This window comes from Acanthopagrus latus, chromosome 13 (genome assembly GCF_904848185.1).
Source record: "Acanthopagrus latus isolate v.2019 chromosome 13, fAcaLat1.1, whole genome shotgun sequence".
Taxonomy (NCBI): Eukaryota; Metazoa; Chordata; class Actinopteri; order Spariformes; family Sparidae; genus Acanthopagrus; species Acanthopagrus latus.
The window spans coordinates 5,396,278-5,421,256 of NC_051051.1; the positions used below are offsets into that span (position 1 = coordinate 5,396,278).

Genomic DNA, 24,979 nt, shown 5'->3' on the forward strand with positions numbered 1-24,979 from the left:
CTTATTATTCTTCTCAAATTATATGTCATGGGGATTACATGTTGTACTATAATACTGGATAAATGAGGGCAGACAACTTCAACTTCAATATTAATATTGTAATATTGTCTATCTTTTTATATTTTGTAAGTGAGTAAAGTGAATTATTTTATACAGTGTTTTCACGAAGGTAGGGTTATAAACACGTCCTCATTATAAAAGAACGATGCTATGTCACATGTATCCGGTTAATGAGGAGATTCTCACCTGAAGTGTCCACGGCGTGGCCGGGCTGCAGCTGGTTGACACAGAGCAGGCTGGTGAGAAGGAAAGTGACCAGTGATTGTAGAGCCAACATGGTCCCGAAAGGCCCAGCCTGCCTTCAAGAAGGACCTCAACAAACCTGAAACCCAGAGACAGGCAATACTTATTGTGACATCATGCACAGTGAGCTTTCAGTTTGCCTGTTTCTTTTGCTTTTGTTTGCTGAATATGTGACAGTTGGGCAACGCAGCCATGGCTAGTCCTATTCATGCTCAGAACCCAGGCCTATGTAATGTGCACATTTATTCTGGTTAGCAGATCTCGACAACCTTTGGACCATAATTCATTGCTGCGTCTTGGCCGGAACCACCTTTGCAATATGGAACATGTGACTCATTTTTGTGTGATTTTGCTGTGAGTATTGCAATAAAAAAAAGTACATTTCACTAGAATAACAAGAGACTTTTATTACAATATTATTAGCATAATAAAATCCTAACGTGGTAATTTTTTTCGTTGTTGTTTTAAGGAGTTGTGAAATCACACAAACTCATTGTCCACCATCTACCCTGCTGGCGACCACAATGTAGACCATGTTCCTGTGTGAAATTCCACTATAAAGGAGAGAGGGAGACAGATGGACTTTCCTCTGAAACCCACCCAGCACACAGCCAAACTCTGAGTCTTGTCTGTTTCAGCCCTATCCAATCCACAGATAGCGAGGGAATGCAGATAACTACGGCCCCGGCGTTTCTTTTCCTATCATTTTCCAGCACACGAGTCAGCCTCTAGAACATCTCAAATATGCTCCCTATGTGCTTTGTGCGAAACCGTGTGTGCAGACGCTTTGTCTTCAAGTGCTCCATCAAACTTTCATGCGCTCATACATAATCCAAGTCAAACACCATACAAACATGCTCACCGTTACCTGCTGCATATTCCAACCTAAGCCCCCAAAACAAATACACACCTCCACACACACACACACACACACACACACACACACACAACATAAAACACACTCTCAACTGGGAATGGTGATGAGACACGGTGACAGCGCCAGGCGAGAGGAGTAGGAAGTCAGTTGTACTGATCAGCCATCTGTGGTACAAACAGCTTTGCGACTCATCCTAGCTGTCTGATGGACAGCCAGATTCCTGGGATGTCTTGGCACCCAGTGCCCACCGGCTCCATGCTCCACTTTAATTGTTCTGAGTAAAGCGCACCAACAGCCAACACTGTAGATGCGCCAAAACTTGAGCAAAAAGTGAATTTTCTGTGCAAACGGTGATGAGAGGGGTTATTGTTCCTGTGACTGAGACTAAAACTACAAACTGGTGATTTAATGAGTTACTGTTCAAGTTTCATATTTTGGGTTTGTTTTCATCAACAATCTTTCATGAAATGGCAAAAAAATAATTAAATATGACGGTCTACGGAAGAAACAACATTTGGGATGGCCATTTACAGTACTCTTCAATTAAGCTGATTTCAGATTAAAACCTGGAAAAAAGACAGCTAGATAGGCTATTTATTTATTTTTTTAAATACTTGTAATTACACATACACAGATTCATCCTTATTATAATCCATCATGAGCTAACATAATACATATATTAAAAATGAATGTCTGAAATGTAATCTTTAGCGATGCCAGTAGTGTCAGTCTGTTGGTCTGTTGTCCAGCCCTTTGAGTCTAACCACAGACTCTAAAACATGGACAAGTCTCTGTGATGCATGCATCTCTGAAGAGCCACTGTGAAGCTCAGTGTGGCAGCTCCAGCTTGAGAAAGGGAGAAGCTGAGGTGGGCCGTATGAAGCCTTGTTACTGACAGCTAGGCAAACAGCTAGCGGCTAAATGTCAGTCCAAGCGGCGAGGCCTTAATTATGCATACATTTAAGCCTCAGTACAATGTAAACAGGTTAACTATGTAAAGAGTCACCCCTAGAACAGTTGTAGTGAAAAGGAAATTAGCTATAGAGACCAAATCTGTGCTTTGTACCAGGCTATAAACACCTCCAAACATTATTAAAGCCAGAAAGAATATCACATAGTAATGTAATATTCAGTAAGAACTGAAAAAGGATTACACCCGCTGAACATCAACATATCGGCATTGGCAGTGAGAGCATGTTATCATGCTGACACGTTTAGCTCCACTTAGCACCCCTGTGCTCAGGTAATGCCTCATAGAGCTGCTTACAGCTATACTGACTATAGACACACATAGTAGTGTCATTTGGTTATATGTCATGTTCTTCCTTCTGGGCCGGATTATCATCATCTTTCATTATTATGCTCGGCATATTTCTACACAACCCGAAAAAAATAAAAAAATTACTGTGTTGCGATTTATTCATAAAATAAACTCAACTGAAGATGTAAATATGCTGATGCTGCAAAAGCTACAAAATCCAGAAACAACAATATCACAGGGTAATATTATATTCATATCAAAATCTGCCAATACATACTGCACACGGGTATATTACTAACATAATGAGAGGGGAAGATTGCATTTCGCCGAGTGCTGAATATTAAATGTGGGTGGTAATAATAACATTGCATTGTTTAGTTTTATCTAACATATCTATATGGAGAATACAGACAAGAGGATGGTAGAGAAGTGGGTGTAGATGGGAAAAAAAACATAATAAATCCTAAATGTAATTTAAAAAACCATGCTAGTGGGAGGAAAATGATAGAAATGTGTGTGTGTGTGCGTGTGTGTGTGTGTGTGATATAGTGGTAACTCCAGAGGAGAAATGTTACCTTTGCACCAAGAAATCTAAAAACCTGATATGAAAAGACCAAGGAAGGGATGGATCTAGTGAAAACTGTGTGCTCTTCCACACTCTGTCATACACAGTTGTTGCCCTCCTCACAAACACGCACAACTGTATGTGTATTGTTTCCCTCACAAAAAAAAAAAAAATTACAATAAATATCTATTAGAGACATCTGCACAGACTCTGAGCTAATGGGGAGAGTCTGCAGATCAAAGAAGACAGGACTGCTGATTTCCCCTTCCTTCTCCTGTCTGCCGGGGAATAATCACAGCTTACCATCTAACATATTGTCAATAAGACAGATCAGGAGCTCCCCCCTATACCACAGCAGACAGATCACATACTGTAGAGAGCACTGGAGCGTGAACAGAATCAGCTTTCAGCATCCCCCTCCCAATCTTTTCTCCCTCTTAACTTCAATCCCCTGTACTTGCAGGGGCAGATACGTGTAATGCAATATGTTACACCAGATATGCCGTGTCAAAAGGTGTAGAGGGGATACTTAAATAAAACAGACATATTTACTTTGCAAGCAAAAGCAGATAATTCAGTGCACCGAGTATTTTGCGGGGATATAAAACTATATTAGTAGAAAATGCCACATGCGTGAGTTACATGTTTCATGTCAAGGCCAAAAATATTTAAATCCGTATATATCTCCGTGCGCATTCCAGACCCAGGTGGGGTGGTTAATCAGAAGCCCTGTAGTATAACACCACCAGGGTGCTGAGTGAAAGCAGGGGCGGGGGGCACAACCAGGAAGTATGATTCACTGACTATTTTCCGCACTAGAACTGGAGTCTAAATCAAGGAAACAGTGGGAGGTATGTGACTCAGATATTTGATGTACACACAACACACAAACAGCCGGCATATATTACTGTCAATCAAGTATTTTTACATCACATACGAAGCTTACCGTCTCCTCGTGTAAGACTGAAGAGTTCTTATCAACTGCTGGTGGTTATCGCTGACATATGGGCTGTGGCTTTTTTCTGGGGGGGGGGGGATGTGGAGACAAATACGGGCTTTCATCACTGCCACCATAAAGCATTAAGGGAGCTATCAGAGCAAGACAAAGGGATATTAAAAGTATGATAGGCGATGTCAGGAGCTATGTCAGGGCTCACAGTAACAAGTCATAGTCGGCTGAGTCGGCAGGGTGGAGGAGGAAAAACAAGCCTGAGGAGTAACAGATGATCCCACGGAGGGGACGCAAAGGGACCATTGACCCTCGGCCCCAGAGGATGAATGACCCTGATATATCAGCAAACCCAAATAAGTCTAAACATGCAGTTTCTATCTGCAAATAATGAGGAAATTATATGTTTGATGTAGTATATTAAAAGCAGTAGGAACATGTGAGACAGAATTTAGGTGCTAATAGGGGAAAGGAGAAAATATTGATGACCACACAGCAAGGCGCCTACTGCAGCAAACCGTTGTCTCATCCCTTCTTGATAAACACCTCAGGCCCACTTGAAGGCGTTCAGATTAAAGGATTTAAAAGGAACTGAATCAACTGACTGCACTCAGCTTGGCAAGGGATTTTTTTTTTTCAGTCAATGCTCCCATTCACAGCACAGAACTGTAGCAGAATAACCCTCCCATCTCCTCACTGTTTGCAGACAACAACGCTTCATACCTTTTTGCTTTATTTAGCCATGCGAGTTGGTTAAAAGCAACGTTACACGGACAGTGAAGGCTTTCTGAGTCGATAGTACAGCCAAATAAACCAAATCCACCAGATTAAGGGATGCTCTCAGATATGAGTTTGGGGTTCTTTTAAATTTAATTCCAGCAACTGTTACAGATCCATAGCTTAATCCCTTTAGGGTTTTCAAAACCACTCAAGGATTTTCAGAACCAGAAGCCTGAGAGATAAAACGGAAGAAGACCAGAAGGAGAGAAAAACCTGAAGACCTTGATTTTCCAGCAAACTGTGAGGTGTTCGACCTCATCGTTAAAATAAATGTGTATTATAATAGATTCAGATTGATCAGCAATATGGTGGACTGAGTTTTTATTCTTAAAAGATGTTAAATGGAAATCAAGTTGTAATTTAGATTTTCATTTAAAACCTTTGTAATATATATATAGTCATTCTAACATTATTTCATTAATTCCACTTCCAACTTCCCACCAGTCAAAGTAAATACATACAGGAGAAATGTTAAAGAATCAGAGGTATACTCTGTAGTCACTGCTTGTTTGGCAACCTGCACCCATCAGAATATGAATAAGATTCACTACATATGTGAGTAAGCCACAAATAACTTTCAGCACCACAGCACGTGGACAGCATCTGCTCCTGTGTGAATCAATGATCAGGGAATGGATTCAATTCCCCTCTGAAGCCATCAACGCCAAAAGCATGTGCACTCTCAGTAGTGAAATTACTACGTTCACTAACCAAGCCTCACTAATACGAATATGAGTACAACTTTACAACTTACCCCTCCAGGTTATTCCTTCTTCATTATTGTTCCATTTTCTCTGATAAAGCCAAATCTCTGCCAGTGTGTGCTTTCCAGGAATCCAAGCACCAAACAATGAGAGCAGAGACAGAGAGAAAAAAAGAAGACACGATGTGGACATGTAGAGAAAAAAAAGGAGGGGAAAAAATCAAAAGAAGGAGCTTTTGCTGAACGAAAAGCCTAAATAATCCATCTGTGATCCAGGAGACGCTATCAGATGGGGTGCATACAAATCACAAACCTACCTCTGCAGCAACCTAGGTCCAATATCCTCAGGGTCCTAAGGCTGCACTCAGACAATTTACTCTTACAGATTACGCCTGACACCTCACACACTCAAGGACATTAGAGAAATGGTGAATTTCAACAGTGGTATTACCATTTTGATTTTATTTTAAAACAGGAAAAAAAAAAAAAAAAAAAAGGAGAAAGTGTTTTTTTTTCTCTCTCAATTTCCAATTCATCCTTTCATCATGGACTAGATAATAATCATTTGGCATGTTGAAGATCTTTCTGCATACATTAAAGGGACTTTGAAAACATCCTGTTAATGTAGTTTATTCTGAATAAAACTGTACCAGAGTGAGCTTGTCTGAGAATATCAACAGTTCTCACCTATCTATTATTCATCAGAACACACTGGATTGCAAAAATGAGCTGTTTTCTACCCATGGTCTGACATAATTTGGAGTCATGTGTGGATATATATGCTGTATGTTGTTTAATGGATTTCCAAATGAAGCAATCCAGCTCAAGCTACCTGCCGCAATGAGTAGAGAATCAGAGTGTGTGTTGTGTCAATATGGGCAAACATGCCTGCACCGTGGTTCACAATCTGCAGAGAAAAACATCCCACAGGGTCTACGTTCACCTGCAGCAAAAGCAGCCTGCCTCTATCTCTTTCACTCTGTGAAACTGAATTGGTTTCATTTATTCTTTGCTACCTGCTTATTCCCATTCAGGTACACAGAGCGGGGGCTGCTGCAACCTTAGCATGCACTGGCAGCAAGGCAGGACAACAATTCATCATAGAGATAGCAAAGACAAACACATTTACACCTATATACATTTGGGGTTTTTCAGTCCGACCCGACTTGTGCATCATTGCTCTACAGACTCCCATCCCCTTTTACACTTCTCTCTGTATTTTATTAGCATTATTTGTTGCACTTACATCAAATGAATAGTGTTTTACAATAATTGATTTTTTTCCCCATCTTCTTGAGAACAGTGTCCACAGTGACTGATGAATGCGTCTTCGTCTGTGTAATGGTGTGTGTAACAAAAGGAGAATTGATCCGCAACATTGCTCAGTAGCTATTTATTCAATTTGGTCTACCATATAGCAATGAGGTGGATTATACAGATGTGCCTCAAGTATAATTTTGCGTTACATTATGTCTGACCAGTTTCCTAGCCTTCGCCACCAAAGGCATTAAAAAGTCTATGAATGTTTATTGTACTTAGAGAATGAGCGATTTTTGTTCAGGCATGTTCACTTCTAGAGTCAAATGTTTACTCATAACTGACAAGATATCCCAGGAAGCCTGACACTTGCACAGTTTACTACAGACCCAAACACACATGCATAAGTTTAAGAGCTTTTTTAATCCACTCAGCTCTGTAGCCTTTAGGTGTTCTCGCCTATAACTCTTCTTCAGAATAGACTATGGGGAAATACATAGAGTCAGATGCTGCAACAGAGGGACATCAGAGCATGTGACCCGAGACAATTTTCTTTTCAACAACACTCTTATCGAGAGCACTCTTATCGAGATCCTTCATCTAACTCAGCGGTGCCATTCTGAATCAACCTCAAGTCAATATCATGGTCATCTATCATGCTGACAGGAGCAGACTTGTGAGTGTGACATTGGAAAGATAATCATCTCGAGAGGAAGCGTGGTCTTCTCTGGCAACACCGCTGCTGTGCTGGTCAGAAGGACCGAGTCACCTGCGGTTTGAACCTGCAGTGAGATGCACCATGACGGATAGTGTGTGACAGCCGGACGTAAAAAATCATGTTTTGTACAACAGCTGCCTTTCTTTCTTAAGACTTCCCTTCCAGCCTTTCAGTGTTTTAACACTGAAACATTTGGTTAGGTAGCAAAGGCACTGTAGCAACTACATTATCTTTTTACTACATCACTTTTATCATCTTTTTTTTAACAACTAATCTCTGCACTTACAGATACTAATATTCCATTGTATGGTCTCCATGACTTGCTTCTGTTCGACAGGTATACATTCCTGATAGGCTTGTGTGTTTGGTTTCGTACTGCGCATCTTTTTCATTCTTTTCTGCATGACATTGTTTTTTCTCTACTCTGTACCATTTGTTTTCATGCTGCTTCTCCGCTCTAACCTGCCGAGGGACTATGTGAATTAGCCTGAAGCTATAGTCTGGCCACATTTATCTTTGAACTTTATTCCGTCCTTTTCAAATAAATAAAGGGTGTACATCAAACTCCAGATGGGGGAAAGCATCGTGTTTTGTTTCATTGTAATTCAGTAATCGTATTACATAGGTGTCATTTATATGAGCTTATACTGTTAAATCAAAATGTTTATCTGGGCTCTTATATCCCTGCCACTGTTTAACACAAAGTGATGCTTTGAGTTTTTACAGAAAACACGGGACACATAATAGTTGCTATTTCAATGGTTCCAATGCATCTGTAATTGCAGAACATTTCAAAATAGTTCATATCATCTGACTAAAAAATGATCTGCCCTTTATTGGACAATGTATATCATCGGCTAGGAACCAGTACCAGTGGAATTAGAGTTTGAGTTTAGGAATTGAGCCGATGATAGACAGCTTAACTGCTTTTATTGACTTACTAAGCAGAGCATGTACACACTCCAATACAGAAGGCTGTCACCTGTGTGGACTGGAATCTTTTACAGCTTCAGAGACAGACAACACGATTTGCAATTTGAAAAACATGTAGGAGTAAACAGGGGTTTAAGGATGAGGGGAAAAGTTTGTTTGAACACAACAAATCTTATTACAGTTATGGAACAATAGATCTTCAATCTTAGCTGACCACATCTTGGCCTTTCTTACCCTGTGTGTGAACGACAGGTTATTAACTTCCGTTAAAAATATAAAAATGTGAAACTATCGGTTATCACCATCGGCTGACAACAAATATATCTGTAGTTGGAATGGGTATCAAGTTGGAATATGTTGAAGTACATCTTTTTAGGCTTGTTCATCTGCAAAGGCAATCCTTAATCAGATTTCTTGCATCACCCACCTTCTAAACACATAAATAGCATGATTTATAAAAGGCAGCAAGTATATACAGACATCACCTCCTCATATCACTTACATATTTACACCAATTCAAATGTCAGGGTGCATACAGCACCTACACATTTACTTTTATCAACTGTTCCAGTTTATAACTGTGTTGAAAACATTTCAGTGCTGTTTTAGTGTGAGTAACCCACCTGTATGATGTCTTATTTACTTCAGATTTCAAGATACACTTAAGGATAATCACACAGAAGCAGTGAGACAATGAGCCTTTACTTATACTGCACTAACCTCTGTGAACATCTTGCTGATTTTCCACGTGTCTTCTCTCTGTTAGAAAAAGAACAAAAAAGAGATGTGGTTTGAGGTCTGAGAAACCCAGTGAACCCTCTCTTGGTCATGTCCCATTATCGGTCTTGGTTTTAATGTGTTTCTTAAGCTGAATGGTGAGCCTGTTACATAGACTGATGGGGCCTTGAGCTCCACTCAGATCCACAAACTATTTATTTAACTTTAACCTTCACCAAGTAATCATTACACTTTTACCATACTGTCCACTGACGAGGAAACAAATTGTGTCCGTATGATTACTCTGTCTCTCTCTCATACACACTGTGATTTTATTTTTTTTCATATCAAAAAATGACCAATGGTTATATTACCATACATTTATATGGTAATGTTCGAGTCCCTTTCCCCGTCTCTTCTTTGGTCGGGCTGACTGACACTTCAGCATCCACACAGTCAAGAAGCCAAACAAAGCTATTTTTATGGGTGGACCATTATACAAGAGCTGCGAGGGGAATCTGTGAGAATGCAATCCAGGTGTCATAGCCCCTTGGTAATCTCTCTCGTCTTCAGGAATTCATTTTCTCAGCAGCTTCACTTGAAAATGACATTCTGACACCATTTACATGGAAATCACTTTGCCTCTTCATCTGTAATAGTGGCCTGTGTGCAGGCACGACCTCTCTGAGGGCTAGACTATTAATGGACAAACAGTAACAGGGACGAAAGAGAGGGAGAGAGATAAAGAGAAAGGAAGAAAGAGAGAGAGAACGACAGAAAGAAAGAAAGAAAGAAAGAAAGAAAGAAAGAAAGAAAGAAAGAAAGAAAGAAAGAAAGAAAGAAAGAAAGAAAGAAAGAAAGAAAGAACGAATGAAAGAACGAATGAAAGAACGAAAGAAAGAAATTCAATGTTAATATATGGGATTTTTCAGGGTTAAAGTCAAGGTCAGAGCTTTGGGTATTAAGGGATGAAGACACTGAGGGAAAGCATAATGAGGGAAATTCCTATTTCTCCCCTTAAACATCTCTCTCTGTCTCCCCCACTCTCTGTCTACCTCTCTCTTTCCCACGCACAAGAAAGAGAGATGTAAAGATTTTCCCTGAAAGAAGCAGAGAAATCTATCAGCGAAGCGCGGTGCCAAGAGGAATAAATATAGGTTTCAGAATCTCTCAGAACCTTTGAACACAAGAATGATTTCTCTTTTGAAAAGATGTGTGTAATTCAATTCATCTTTTGAGAGAAACTCTTTTTTTTAATGCCAATCATTTGTCATCAGAGAGAAAACCCACAGATTTCAAAAATGCCTGTGCACTTCCACAAAGAAGTGTATTTATAGAACAAAAACAGTATTTTGACATTTGCAATGTGAACGACCACACCTCTCAAGGTCAAAAAAAGGCATGGAGGTATATATACACACACACTGTGCATCCCAAACACACTGCACAAACTTGAACTACTTCAATACTGTCATTTGTGACCTTACGCATACATTCATGCTTACACACACACATTAACAGTACATACATAAACATGACACTCTGAGTAGATTACCATGTAAAGTCATGAATCAATGTGTGTGTATATGACAAAGAATGTAATGGTGGTCCCTGTAGGAAGGCCATGCATCACGATAATAAAATTCTCACAGGTCATCCCTTAAAGGCTTTTTGTGTGTGTGGTTTTTTTTTACTTCTGTATGCGCTGTTACTATGTTTTTGTTTTATTCCAGTTGTTAATTTTCTGTGAAAATGGATAAATGTGGATAATTAAGGTTACATGATTGGATTAACAACACTGCCTCCACCTGGCATTACTGTGGCACTACTTGATACAGAACACACTTTGCAGCATGTTACATATTTGTTTAAACGCTGCATACTATAAAATGACCCATGTCCTTTTCTTTTAAAATTACTTTGGGATTACAACACAACCCACAAAACCCTGAGAGTACAGCATGGGATATATGCAACATTTAAATGTCATTTATAGAAAAACAAGTATGGTGTTTAGGGAACCATTTGTATCACATGGCCAAACTCATTTCTGTGATTCTGAGGCTGAAACGTACAATTAATTTGCAAGAGAATCAGTATCTCAAGCTGTCACAATGGTGTTAATTGAGACTGTAATCCAAGCTACTGCGCCACACAATGAATCTATATGTGCAAATGTGTGGGGTGTTTTTTTTCAGTTGTTGTGGAGATCCACGCACCTTGCCTTGGAGATAACATGTTTAACACCCCTATCACCCATTCCCACAATTTATAAACACAACCCCAGATGGAGGATGAAATTCTGGAATAGCAGCTTGCAATTAAAAGCATCTTTAAAGTGGGTTGTACGGCAAATGTGCCATGATACAAACCAGATTCAATACATTCATGTAAAGTAAAAGAGGCTGGCACGCCTCCACAACAGCTGGGGTGTCGAGGAGGTTGCTGTCCGGTAGATGCTGCTGGACCTGACATTGGAGGAGGGAGGACAGGCAACAGCAGATGTTATTAATAACATGAACAATGGCTTCGCTCTCTGCAAGTGTCCCAGTAAGCCATGTCTATGTGTGACAGTGAGCCAGCTCACACACCATCAGGTACCATGAAAACAAAGCAGCTATATGAGACTGACTCATTAATCATTTCATCATTTACATCTATGCACCTTCAGTGTTAGGTCTGAGTTAGAGGTTTTTATGCAATAGGCCATTTTCACCATACTGAGTTTAAATCAGGAAAAGCACAGGTGTGACCACTTACATTAATGGTGGCTCCATTCCATTCAGTGTCTCAATAAGACAATGCCAGTGAGTGAGTGTACACAATACTAGAGCTCTTGAACTAGCTCAACTAAATGGAATGTGGGTACATATGAAGTACTTTTACTGTATTTTTTTTTTTTTTTTTTTTTTTGTGGAGTAATACTTTGTCAAAATCCTTAAATAATGATACTGAAAACTTTGTAATTTAGTTGATTTTAGATTCAAATAAATAATTTATTAATGCTGATATTTATTGTACTTTCGTATTTTCCCTGACACTTCTATCTGAGAGAGGGACAAAATGTCCAGCAGCCGTGGATATTAGACTGACCCTCAGTCGTACTCATTAACTACAAAATACTTACTTATTAAAAACAAAAATGGGGAACATTAATATTTGACAGGAGTTTCTGCCTTGATGAATGAAAGAATGTTATTGAGTTTGCTTGATTAAAGAAAATATCTCCTGGTCATGTTAAAAACACCAAAACTCTTATTGCCAAAAAGTTACACTGTGAGGGACAGGAGATTCTGAATGAATTGTGTTGGATTGGGAACAATGAAGGAATGACAGCGAGTTGAGATAACTGAAAACATTTGACAACACCAGGCTTGTAAAATAAGTTTGAATCATTTAATGCTACATCACAAACGGACAGAAACCAAAGCAGTCTGTTTTGTTGAGGATGTTCAGGAGTCCCACAGCCTGAGGCCAGAAGCTACATCCGCAGTTACTTCAGGTTCTTTTAGTCTTTTCAGTATTCTTTGAGCTCTGTGCAGACACCTCACCTCGCCACTGTCACCGATGCTCTGTCGATGGATGGTTCACCCACTGCAGAGCCTTCCTGTCCTGGGCCGAGCACCAACCAGACAACATGTCAGTCCACAAAACCTGATTACAGGAAATCAGGATTCAGTTCAGGAAACTGTCGCCTAACTCGTCCTCAGCATCCTGTTCCTCTGCCCACACTTTCAGCTCCTGGCTGCTCTCATTCTTGTGAAACGAACAGTGACCATAAGCACTCTGCAGACATATCGACCTTATAAAGCACAGGTGTAAAGATACTCACACTTTCCCTTCAGGCTCCTGTGGCAGCTCGTCTCCATTGTTTTTTTGTTAATCATATTGTTGTTTTTTCAATATTTTTTCAATCATGATCCATGGGAATTGCATGAGGAGGTCAGTGATGTAATATTCTGATCAGTCATAAATAAGATGTTTCTAATATTTTATCATATTATGTTTGTGTTGGGGCCGTCACATGGTTCTGACATGAGAGCAGCCTAAACTGCACTAACAAAGGAAAGTGCATCGACCCTGATGTCCAGTAGGTGGCGCCTGCTTGATACAGTCCCCCACAGGTTTGACAACTGCCATCTCCGATTGTCTGAGAGCATACCTGCATCGTCAGTTCCGCAATGACCGGATGAAGGGAGAAAATAAGAGCAACGGCGTGCCCGTTACAACCATAGATATATATACATATGTATTTATGTCTGTGGTTACTAGAACAACCCCAGTCCCAGAGTTACGTGTTGTTGGAAGCTTCAGTATTCCTCAGCGCCACCATTACTCTTGCTTTTCCTGCGCTGACAAGTCAAAATGTATTTAAAATGTATCTATATTCTGAGGTGAAATACTCTCGGCCAAATCAAGTTTTCACAAACAAAAAAATTACAATTACTCTTGTTTCTAAATTTAAAAGACAATGAGGAAAATAGGTTTCAACCGGAAGTGTTCATTTAGTTCACCGCAGTGGCTCCAAGTGGGCTGGTTTAGCTTAGCTTAATTTAGAGTTAGCTTAACTTACAGTTATGATTGATGGAAACTTCGTCAATATGACAAAGCTGCATACATGCAGGCTGTAATATATTGCTTCATAAAATGTGTCAGCAATGAAACCATGAGTCGTTGCAACCATAAATGACATACTTACAGGCAGAATAACCGTTATATATTGTTGTTTACAAAGCTGGAGTGAATTTAGCGCAGAGTGTGTTGCCTTAATGTCCCCTCATCCCTCAAAGTTTCACATTTTAAAATTACCATTCGTTGGCATAACAATGAGAAAGCACATATGACATCATATAGGAATCGTCTGAGGATGGTATAATCGAGTCAGCCGTGAAAAGGGCCGCTTCCAAGTCTACTTTTAGTGTCTTTTTTCGGTGTGTAATGCGACCGCTACACGAAATTCCAACGTCTCTAGGCGCCTGTGAATGCAGCATGGTCGCGCGTGCCTTGCGTCGTTGCTAAGTTGATGGGCGCAAAACCGTGACGTCATCGCGTACAGCGGGACGTCTCGGAGAAGATAAACAAAAAGGAAGGAAGCCTTCGGCCATACAATCGCGGCAAAATCGGTTCGAAATTTTAACCTGCGAGCTACAGTTAGCAGCTACATGTGTCATTTTGTCGCTTAGACATTTAACAGTCACGCGTTCACAATCATGGACGAGTCCGTGGTGTTTCGTATGAGTGCATTCTCCGAGCAAGGAGGGAGGAAATACATGGAGGATGTTGTCGAGATAAGAATCGAGTACGAACCGACGCCGTCGCCAGTCGAAGATTATCCAAAGTCGCAGAGGCATGGGGGAGAGGGGAAAGCCGAGGGCGAACCCGACAAACGGACTGAAAATGAGACACCGGACCACGACGTTCCCGCCGAGACCGGACCGGTCTCTGCTATGTGGGTAGAGAGCCTGTCGAATGAGGACAGCGGCAACAACAGTGCGCCGGCATCCGAGGGAAAAGTCGCGGAGCCTACAGTCGACACCCGGAGGTCTGTGGCGTTTTTCGCCGTGTTCGACGGCCACGGGGGCCGAGAGGCAGCGCACTTCGCCAGGGAGAATCTGTGGGAACTGCTGAAGAGGCAGCGGGGGTTTTGGTCGAAGGATCACAGTGAAGTGTGCGCTGCTCTTCGGAAGGGCTTCATCGCCTGTCACCATGCGATGTGGAAAGAGCTACGTGAGTCACCCCAAGTTAAGATCATGTGTTTGTGTTGCATACATTTATGTGTGTTTTCTAACTGCGTGTATTGCTGCGTTTTGCTCTCAGATTCATCTTATCACAGACTCATCGACGTTAGGTAGCGGATCTGTGTCACATGAGGCAGCATCCTCCTCAGCTGGTGTGATGATGCCCAATCCTCTGCTCGACTGGCCCATCCCATAACAGATTAACACAGTGTTCCCATCATCTGACCACAACAGAGCTGTCAGAGTTGATATAACCCCGTTTAAAATAGCTCAGATGAATGTTTTTATCTCAGGTATGTCTAGATTAAGGGTTCAAAGGGTGAAAAGTACTGTTACAGACCTAAACCGCTGCCAGAAAACATCAGTACATTCTCGTAAAGTCTCATTCTGTGACCATTATCTTGTCAATCAAATTAGGCCTTACAGCAGAAGCCAGTCTGTTTTTAATTTTGATGGGAAATTCAACTTATCTAGATGTATGATAGTGGCTGTTTAGTATCATCAGTGCTCTCACCGAAGAATTTGTATGTGACTCACTGTTAATTTGAGAGAAAACATGATGCATTGTCCTTTTGATACGAGATAATCTCCAACGCACATGTGCGTATATCTCTGCAGAAAGGATTGTGCACAGGGCCAGATTAAATGGATAAATGACTGGAAGCAGGCTGTGTTTTTCCGGGCTATGAACTCCTCACCTGTGGCTTTTTAAAAAACGCAGTCGTGACACGTGGAAGTCGGATTACGCCGATTCATTATGAAAAAAAAAACAGTGAGGTGAAGAAAGACATCATGGAGCAGCACAAAGAACATGCAATAGGAAGAATTCAGTATTAAAGTAGAAAATGGACAAAACACAACACCGAGAAGACATTTTAGAGAGTACAGTTCTGGTTGCCTGGCTTATATGGTCATCAAGTTTTATAAGAACATCCCTCTGGTGGGTGGCTGTTTTCTCCAGTCGAGCTGTGTAATGGTAATTGCCGTCCCTCTGTGTTTAGGTCTATGTTCCCACATAAAGTAATACAGAGATTGTCTAACTTTTATTAACTCCCTGGTGAAGCTGTGGTCTAATTCAGTTTAGACACAGCTAGGGCTGCAGCGATATTCTGTCTTCCATGCACACTGTGTACTTTCACTTATCCGTGGTATTAATTTTTAACATATTGTTGTTTATCAGAAATATATATTTCAAGTTTATATCGAGTTTCATATCTGTCAGGACATACACGTCACACATCAGACGCATCATATCTTTTAATTTGTTTAAGGGTTTTTGTATTGTTTTACACAATGTATCATGATACTGAGAAACCCTGTTTTTTTTGTTTGTTTGTTTGTTTTTGATTATCATATCATGAATACGTCATACATTTGCAACCCTAGATACAGAGGATACAGAACCAGCAGTTCCCGGGATGAGCTTTCAAGGTCATAGGCTGTGTGACGGCTGGGTTCAAAAGAGCATATTTGCCTCTGACTGGCTTGCAGGCTGAACTTAAGTTTACATGGTTGTTCACACTTGTGTGTTCTTGCCATTCTTGTTTGTCGCGTATTGTAAAGAATTAAGGAAAGTCAGACTTCCAGACTGGGGTACATAAACGCCTTTGTTCCAGATGGGAAGGCTTCTTGACTATTTACAGCCCTGATTCCAAAAGAGTCAGTTTCAAGTGAATTCTGTTTTTCATGCCTGTGTTATAATATCCTTTATAGAATCATGTGTTTCCAAAGTGATTGCCCTCTTCTCCCTTGTGATTGTCTGAGCCTTTCGAGGATGCCGCTTTCATACCCAATCATGATACTATCACCTGTTACGTATGAACCTGTTCACCTGTGGAATGTTCCATACTGGTTATTTGTAGCATTCCACAACTTTCCCATTTTTTTGTTGCCTCTGTCCTGACTTGTTTGAAATGTGTTGCTGGCATAAAAATCATAATCGATACAAAAAAGCCCTTACTTATACTTCCAACTGTGTTTACCTTGACCGTTGACCGTATTTGATCAGTGAGTTTCATTAATCACTTTGCTTTTTATTTGTTCTTTTCTCTCACAGCGGAGTGGCCAAAGACCATCACTGGCCTGCCCAGCACATCAGGCACCACGGCCAGCGTGATCGTAATCCGTGGAGTTCACATGTATGTCGCCCATGTAGGGGATTCGGCAGTGGTAGTTGGAGTGAAGGAAAATGACTCTGATATCACACTCCAGGCTCTTGAAGTAACACAAGACCATAAACCTGAGCTTCCTAAAGAAAAAGAGAGGATTGAACGACTGGGTGGCAGGTGAGTCGGTGAAGTAGACCTCCGTAGAGGACTAGGTCAGGGTCGGATATTTTCTCGGCGCTTGTTCCCTTCAACGTTGCTGTATTTTCGGTCAAGCCCTCAAAGCTCGATATGTTATTCTTGCAACTGCAGTGTAATGAAGAAATCTGGCGTCAACCGTGTCGTGTGGAAGAGGCCCAGGCTGACCCATAACGGCCCAGTGAGGAGGAGCACCGTCATTGACCAGATCCCCTTCCTGGCTGTGGCCCGATCCCTCGGTAAAGACGACACCCCATTCGTCAAGATTAGTGTCCACGATATTCTCCCATGAGCTGCTAATGGATCATTTTTGTTGAAAGTATTCCTCTTAACGTGGCGTTTTCTTTTTTTTCCTCATCTGTCGAAAGGTGATCTGTGGAGCTACGATTTCTATAGTGGCGAGTTTGTGGTTTCTCCGGAGCCTGATACCACCGTGATGACCCTCGACCCCAAACGCCATCGCTACATCATCCTCGGCAGCGATGGACTATGGAATATGATGCCGCCCAAGAATGCTGTTAATATGTGTTATAGCCACGACAAAATGGTGGTATGTTATTGTCCAACTAATATTTTATTTGTATATTTAGCGTAGATACAGTAGAGCCTGGAAGGTATAGATTTTACAGGATCTTGATATTGACAAGATTTTATGAGGTCATTGATTTCCCTTCTCCCTCTTTCTCTTTCTTCCTTTGTACAAGGGACCAAAGGGAATGTCTTGCGCCCGCCGTCTGGGTTGCACCGCTCTGCTGTTTTGGAAAGAACGCATGCTCCGTGCAGACAACACAACAGTTATCGTCCTGGCCCTCCAGGAGCGCGGAGGCCCACCTATACCTATGCATCGAGATGAGATTGTTGTCGACATGTCAACGGGAATCGACCACGTTCCGTACCCAGGAACTACTTATAACACGTGTGAGGTCCCGAAGGTGAGTGCCATGGCTTTATAATACAGTCTGGTAATGTTTTCACTGGGATAAACCATACAAATCATACAGCAAAGTGACAGATATTTTCCAAATTCAGAGTGGGTACATCAGGACCGCTCTGGCTATGGAAAAATATACTGAATGTTTTTGTGTGTTTGTTTGCTCTTCACTGTTTTGTCCTTTCTATATTCCAGTCCATTTTTTTTAGTGTCATTGTGTTTAATGCTTTTCACCAGCTAAAATAATGAAGGTTTGTAGTCAACATGGCTTGTTGACTTTAGGTCACACCAGCAGTTTCTATCCATGGACTACTGGTCTCAACGAATCACTCTTTGTTTTCGGGGCCCAACAGGCGGAGCATGAGGATGACATGTTTTATGAAGAAGATGAGATATTTGGAGAAGAACATGAGGGATGGCCATGCCTGGAGTGGTAGTGAGGTGACTGCTCAGTTATGAAAATGTATCAAAGTGTCAGAAACATGAACAGCCAATGATTAAATGTATGTATTAGTTGAATAGCTAGGACCGGCCTGTTGAACCTGATGGCAACCTTCCCTTTCAGCTGGTTATGCTTCTCTGTGGTTATATTCAAATCTGCAGCGATAAGAGAGCTATAGATCACTATTTATTTTTACGTTTAATACGTTGTCTCAGTAAGTACTGAAGTCATTTATGACAGGGAGATAAACATCAACAGTACCATCTTAAGCAATCTTCCCACTTTAGCCAGTAGAGGGAGACAGTGAAATGAAAAAAACAGTTTGAACATATATACTTGTGCCCAATAGAAAGCCATATTATGCGCAGATGAGTCGCTAACAGCTGATGTTAGATTAAAGGAACAGTTCAACCAAACATGAGCATTCAGTCATTAACCTACTCAACCCCACACTAATGGAAATTTGGGTGAAGTTTCGTAGTCAACATAACATTTTGCATAGCATAGCAACATGCTCCTCAGCAACTGAAGTAGATGGGGACTTGTTATAGAATGTTAAATAACAAACAAACAAATAAAACTAAACTGGCTCCATACAGCTTGTCCAGTGTAATCCAAGTCTCCAGAAGCACCAAGTTCCCATATTGACTTGAAAATATGTTATTTACACCCTTTATTAGACAGAATCCATCTTTTCAAATAATTTTCAGATGTTGGGGCTTCCAGAAATTTAGATTACACTCAGTGAGTGGTTTGAAGCCTTTTTTATTTTATTATTATTATTATTATTATTATTATTATTATTATTATTATTATTATTATTAAGTCTTGACTTTGTATCATCGTGGGGGTGAGTGGATATTAATGAATGAAATTTTCATTTTTGTGTGAACTGTTCCTTTAAGAAACAACATGACTGGTTTTCCTGTCAAAGTTTTAGGAGGCAAGGAAGGTTCTCGGGAAGAAGGTGACTGTTTGATCCTTGTTATTTTAACTCCATAATACTTTTTTGTAACAGTTATATTTTTAACTTAATAATAGATACAATAAAAAAGAGCACTGAGAATGCTTCAAGTTCCTAAATTACCCAGCCTCAGTATCCTTTCAGCTGAAACTCATGTCTGTATTTACTGTCGACATTCTCTGCAATCCACATTATCACTTGTATCATTATCATTCATCTGTGTGTCTCATTTTCAATTTCAGATCAATGAATGACAAGTTGTGTTTTTTTTCTCCTTTTTATTTTCGACAAAAAGAGACAATTTTAACTGATTTGAATGTATAAATAATGTTATTATATATACCAGTAATTGATTAAATAAAATAGTTGATAGCTAATAATTTATTAGTTTAATTTCAATAATTTTCTATTATTATTATTTTTTTTTTCAGCGGAGTGATGCATCAAATGCTCCCTCCCCCTTCCAAGACAGTTGCACAACTCTGGAGCAGGCATTTGGGCTGTACGAAGCAGCTTTCTGTGCCACCGCACAGCTCTTACCTGACATAGACTCTGTGAGGGCCCCGCTGCCCCCCTCAGACGGTTCGGCGAATGTTTTCGAAAAGCAAGACTCGACAACCCAAATGGACTGCGCTGCCTCCACTCCTCCGTCGAAAAGGTTTCGCCGTTCTCCGCACACCCCCCCAGAACTCAGAGGTCCTCCCCGTCGGCTCGGCCGGTCCTCCAACAAAGGCTTGCCCGAGGAGACGCCTCATAGCAATGTACAAAGTGAACAAGCCCATAAAACTGATAATGGGGAAAAAGGCTCATCCGAGGACTGCGGCATCCTACCACAGCACCACAACTCTGCCTTGTGTGTGTGCTGAATCACAGAAACATTGTTCTTGCCCTGAGACTATAAGGATCTGCACCGTTTGCTCATGTATCAGGTGTGCCACAGGCCTCTACTCCTAGATGTATACTTTTTATACAAAGTCTTTGTTTTTGTACATATGTGAGAAATTTTAAACGTGTTGCTGTTTTGACCTTCTCGCTCTTCTTCCTGCCCTCTCCCTTTGATTTTAGCGTGACCCTTAAATTTTAAATATTAGATCTGTTCAATCTACACAATCTATTTTCATACTTATGAGTATGTATAGTATATCCAGAAGACGTATTTTGAAGAATCATTACAATTTGACGTGACACGAGTTCAGCAGAATTGTGACACATGCAGTCCAGTTCAGATATTTACCAAAACAATATTTTGACCCTCAGACCAGTTGTTTGGAATCGCTCCTTCCCACATGAAATGCATTACTAGTCGTAATACGAGGGTGAAAAATAACAGAAGAAACTTTACAAGCGATGGTCTGAGGTATTTTTGAGCGTGTTGATTTGAAATGTGTATTATTTGTTTCGGTGTCTCTACCAGTAACTAAATATGTACTGTCGTGGCATCCGAGTTGCTAGTCTTCTAACTAATGTATCTTATGCATCGCTTATGAGGCGGAGTTAAAGGGTCAGTTCACACAAAATCTGGAAAAATACACACAAAAGAAAACATTAAAGGTGCAATTATATACATATATAAGAATTGGCCAACTGTTTAATTTGCACTCACAACAAATAAGGAGCAGCATATTTAACAGAGTAACCGCTAACTGCTGCCGTCAGCTAGTTAGCTCAGTTAGCTGTGTGGCTAGTGGCCCGGCTGGGGAGCTCAAAGCACCCGGAAAGTGTTTGCACAGAATTTCAGATGGGCCAGGTCTTACAGAATGCACCTTTTAAACATGTTCTCTCCCTCGGCATCGTGGTATCTATCCATATTGGTACTGTCCATACGTGTATTTTAGTGAACTGACCCTTTAAGAGTCATATCCATTACAGACTTCTCCCACCTCATAATTTGCCCTATTAAATGACTGTTGTATACCATTTTTTAAAAACATTTTGGGCCTGTCTAAGTATTTTAATTGATGGTACAATCAGAAGTCCAGCTTGTTGGGTAATGGTACTGTATGTTGATGTAAAAAGCCAAGGTCAGTCTCTGTACCTCACTGGAATATGAGTCGTCCTTTCCTTTCCTCCTTGATTTTTTTAGTATTTGGAACTGTCCATTTCCCAGTTGAAGTGTCCACTAAGCCCCAACACCATTTTTGAATAGGTCTTCCTCTGCCTCGTCTCATATATTATACCCTCGTGCATGATGTGCATCCATAACTTGTGGTTTTTAATCTGCACATAAACACCTTTTTGCTATATGTCTGGAATACAAGAAGTGCCCGATTCATGGTAATATATGTAAAGTGAAAGTGATCAAAGCTCTAACTTGTGTTAACATGGCAGCTCAGTTTACCATTGTAGCTGATTTGTTTGCCTTTCTGTTTTTTTTTTGTTTTTTTCATAAATGTCATGTTTGCCTTAGCACAACTGAGTCAGAGGTGCTTTTTTTTCCAAATGTCTTCAAAGCAGGTGAGGATCTCCAGGCTGCGTCAGTGTCAGTGCGACCACGGCCCTGCCTCGAGTATCTGTCATGCACTTTCCGTTTCTTTCACCGACATCACGTCGCCATTCGCGCTGCAGCTCACTGAAACCCTGTCGATGTTTTCCAATTATATTACAAAGCAGTTGTTTTTTTGTACAGTACGTCATTATGCAATAGAAGTTTGTACAGTACATTAATATGCAAAGTAAGTGGGGTTTCTTTCAGGAGTCTGGCATGCTCAGATCTGCTCTGTTTGTTGTGAAGTTGTTCAGAGGTAATGGATGTTAAACTTCGGGTCTGGCTCCGAGTATCCACTGCAGCCAGTTTTTCAGGACTAACTGTATAAGTGAAATGCTTTGAAAGTGACTGGATATACAGTGTCCGTGTGATGTAATAAAGTTCTCATTTTCCAACCGGTGCTGTTACAATTGTTTTGAACGTCCTTGTTATTAAATCATGGAACCGTTAATGTGGCTGTTGTCACTGACTTCAGCTTGTTGTGTCAATTGTATTTATATAGCTGAAGATCACAATCACATCGGCTCGGTGGGCTTTACAATCCGTGCAGTGTATGGAAGCCTCTGTCCACTGTCGATTTGAGTTCAACAAACGTCTTGGCAGGGAAAAAATAGAAGAAACCTCAGGAAGACCTACAGAACAAGCCAAACAAATATCACACATTAAACCAATTACAATGACAAAGATATTTGATACACGTAGATTATAAATATAAATGTGAAAAGTTTGGATCCAGGAGGAAGAATGGTCTCTGTTTCATCCCTTTAGCTGGTGTGTAGCCAGAAAACAGAGTTATACTCATGTTTGTTCAGGGTGCAGTGGTGATGAGGTCATCTTCCAGTAGATGGCAGCAATGTAAAGGGATACTTACACATACACAGTGTTTGGTCATCAGAAAAACTAGTCATTTTAAAATCCGCAGGCATAGGTCAATCACATATATCAAAAAATCTTGGCGTGTTATACATAATGTGGTCTATAATGTCTACATAGTAAGGTGGCGTTAACTTTTTTATTGGTCATTTTCCTAATTTTTTTCTTTTGGATAAACAAAATGAATTTTCAGTAAATTGATATTCCTCTATCAGCTCCTGTTTCTGTCAAATTTTAAGACAAAATCTCCATCTGCTAATGTAATTTTCTCAAGTCTCCAGAACAAGTGCGTAAGCAGCGTTGAGTTTTGTCCAAGACTTCCTGACTTTTTATTATCATTTTAAGGAAGACATGCAGTCAAAGATTAAGCGGTCACTCTCAAATGAAAAGGCTTAAATGACTTCAAGTGTAGGTTTCACATTCATTTATTCAGATTAATGGGTCATTGAAAAATGGTTTGATATCAAATTCAATTGATTCTGAAGATTGCCCAGTAAGTGGATGGCAGTTTTGGCAACACTGCATGGCTGATTATCGATCTTCCACCTTCATCAAGTGAACATAAGGAGCTCCGGGGACACTAATGTTTGTTGTAATTGTTTCACTGGCATTGGATATTACACTGGGGGTAGGTACTGAACTAAATAAGGGCAGTGATGAAGAAATTGTACTCTAGCTTTCCCCCCGTTGCAGTCATTTATCCATGAAAACTTGACTGATACATAGACAAATTAGTTTTTCTCCTCGTGCTGTGATGCCCCTGTGAGGTACACTGTAACACACTTTTTGTCCTTAACCGTGGGCTCTTTTTTCTGAGGCTTTACAGACATCAGATCCATGATAGCACTGTCTCGGCTTGAATATTTCATTGACTGTCAGCCCAGCATCTGCTGACCTGCCTAACATGCAACATTCCCCTCTTCCAGCAGACAGTCTGTCACTGCACATCAGTCAGTGGAGCGTCGCAGTGTCCAACACTTCTCCCTCTAGTCCTCCTGCTAATCTTCCTCCTCCTCCTCCTCCTCCTCCTCCTCCTCCTCCTCATATTTACTACAAATAGGCATCATCACGGCAAACTGGCGAGGACTCTCGTGCAGCAAATATACACAATTCAGACACCCACTTTACATTCCCCATATTCATGAGAATATGGATTCAACTTAAACACTTTAATTTAACTTAACCATGTAGTTAAATGGTGGTTTTCACACAGGCAGTCTGACTGGTACCAACATGTGTTAGACACTGGAGGCTGGAGTGCTCGAGTGACGTCTGGCTGCACCAATTGTCTTTCTGGTATTGGCGCTTCATCAACGTTGGTCTTGCGAAAAATACTGTGGGGGGGGCTTACTTGTTTCACGCATTGAAAGGTGAGCCCTGGTATGGAAAATTGCAAATTTGTGCAAGAGAGAAGATAAGAGCTGCTGGCTTGTTTTGGTTTTATTAGCTGTAGCGACGAGCTTCAGGTTAGCACGTAGGCTGCTAGCTTTGCTGTTGTTTCCCGTAGAAATGGGGACTGTAAATGATAACGCACGGATAGAGATGCAAAGATGCACTATGTAGATTGAAGGAAGACATTTTAATCAGAAGAGAAAGATCTTCATTGGGTGAATAGACTAAACAAACAAACATAGTTTTATACTGTTGAACTTCGTTCACATTTGGCGGACCCTGCCACCTGTATAGCTTCAAACAGTGTTCTCGGGACTTTACTTGCCTCTGAGAACAACTTGTTTATTTAGTTTAGGAAAATAAAAAAAATATATTTGTTTAAGAGGAAAAAATAAATACTCTCATGTCTGTATTATTACCTCATTAATATTGCCAATATCAAAATTCTAAGTTGTAATGTTTTCCCCAAAACTTGAGGAGGGGTTGGAGACAGATGCTGCCGTACAGGTCACAAGAGGTCTGAGAGCTGAAACTCAAGCTGTCGGGCAGCTTGTGGCGGCCCAGTGCATCACACTTTAAGTTGCCTCTTTTTCCTCAATAGGACATCCACCTGCTCTGACTGCTACTTTCCCTCTTTTTGTCTCTAAAAACCTATACTACAAACATTTACATGTAGCTGCAAACCTCGCACCTCCCTTAAGAGCGCCCCATGAAATTTTGATAAGCAAATTAGCCTGATGCTCATCTGGCACCATCACACTGCAGCCTTTTGGTGGAGCCTGTCAAAC

At 40.7% G+C, this 24,979-nt stretch overlaps 2 protein-coding genes across 8 annotated transcripts in view; one reads left to right on the top strand and one right to left on the bottom strand.

Annotated features, from left to right (window-relative positions):
• LOC119031019 (roundabout homolog 1-like) overlaps nucleotides 1-14,018 on the bottom strand; it is a 100,053-nt gene extending 86,035 nt beyond the window's left edge. Inside the window, exons 1-6 of one of the 6 annotated variants that reach the window (XM_037119124.1) lie at nucleotides 13,873-14,018; nucleotides 12,615-12,717; nucleotides 11,436-11,531; nucleotides 9,067-9,105; nucleotides 5,490-5,559; nucleotides 247-382 (exon numbers count right to left, since the gene is read on the bottom strand). In XM_037119124.1, coding sequence (XP_036975019.1) covers nucleotides 247-337 — 91 coding nt within the window. In that variant the 5' untranslated portion in view covers nucleotides 338-382; nucleotides 5,490-5,559; nucleotides 9,067-9,105; ... (1 more) ...; nucleotides 12,615-12,717; nucleotides 13,873-14,018. Of the gene's footprint in view, nucleotides 1-246; nucleotides 383-5,489; nucleotides 5,560-9,066; nucleotides 9,106-11,435; nucleotides 11,532-12,614 lie in introns of all 6 variants that reach the window. The other 5 variants (XM_037119121.1, XM_037119123.1, XM_037119125.1 and 2 more) reach the window with 5 other exon arrangements.
• Nucleotides 14,019-14,126: 108 nt separating this feature from the next.
• On the top strand, nucleotides 14,127-22,322 carry LOC119031020 (protein phosphatase 1D-like). 2 transcript variants are annotated; one of them, XM_037119130.1, is made up of 7 exons: nucleotides 14,127-14,790; nucleotides 16,858-17,086; nucleotides 17,219-17,343; nucleotides 17,473-17,654; nucleotides 17,809-18,036; nucleotides 18,389-18,476; nucleotides 19,873-20,010. In XM_037119130.1, exons 1-6 carry the CDS (start codon nucleotides 14,274-14,276, stop codon nucleotides 18,470-18,472), a joined length of 1,365 nt encoding a protein of 454 aa, XP_036975025.1. In that variant the 5' UTR covers nucleotides 14,127-14,273; the 3' UTR covers nucleotides 18,473-18,476; nucleotides 19,873-20,010. The 2 variants fall into 2 exon arrangements, with proteins under 2 accessions (XP_036975025.1, XP_036975024.1); XM_037119129.1 differs by lacking the exon at nucleotides 18,389-18,476 and having other exon boundaries at nucleotides 19,873-22,322.
• Nucleotides 22,323-24,979: the final 2,657 nt, after the last annotated feature.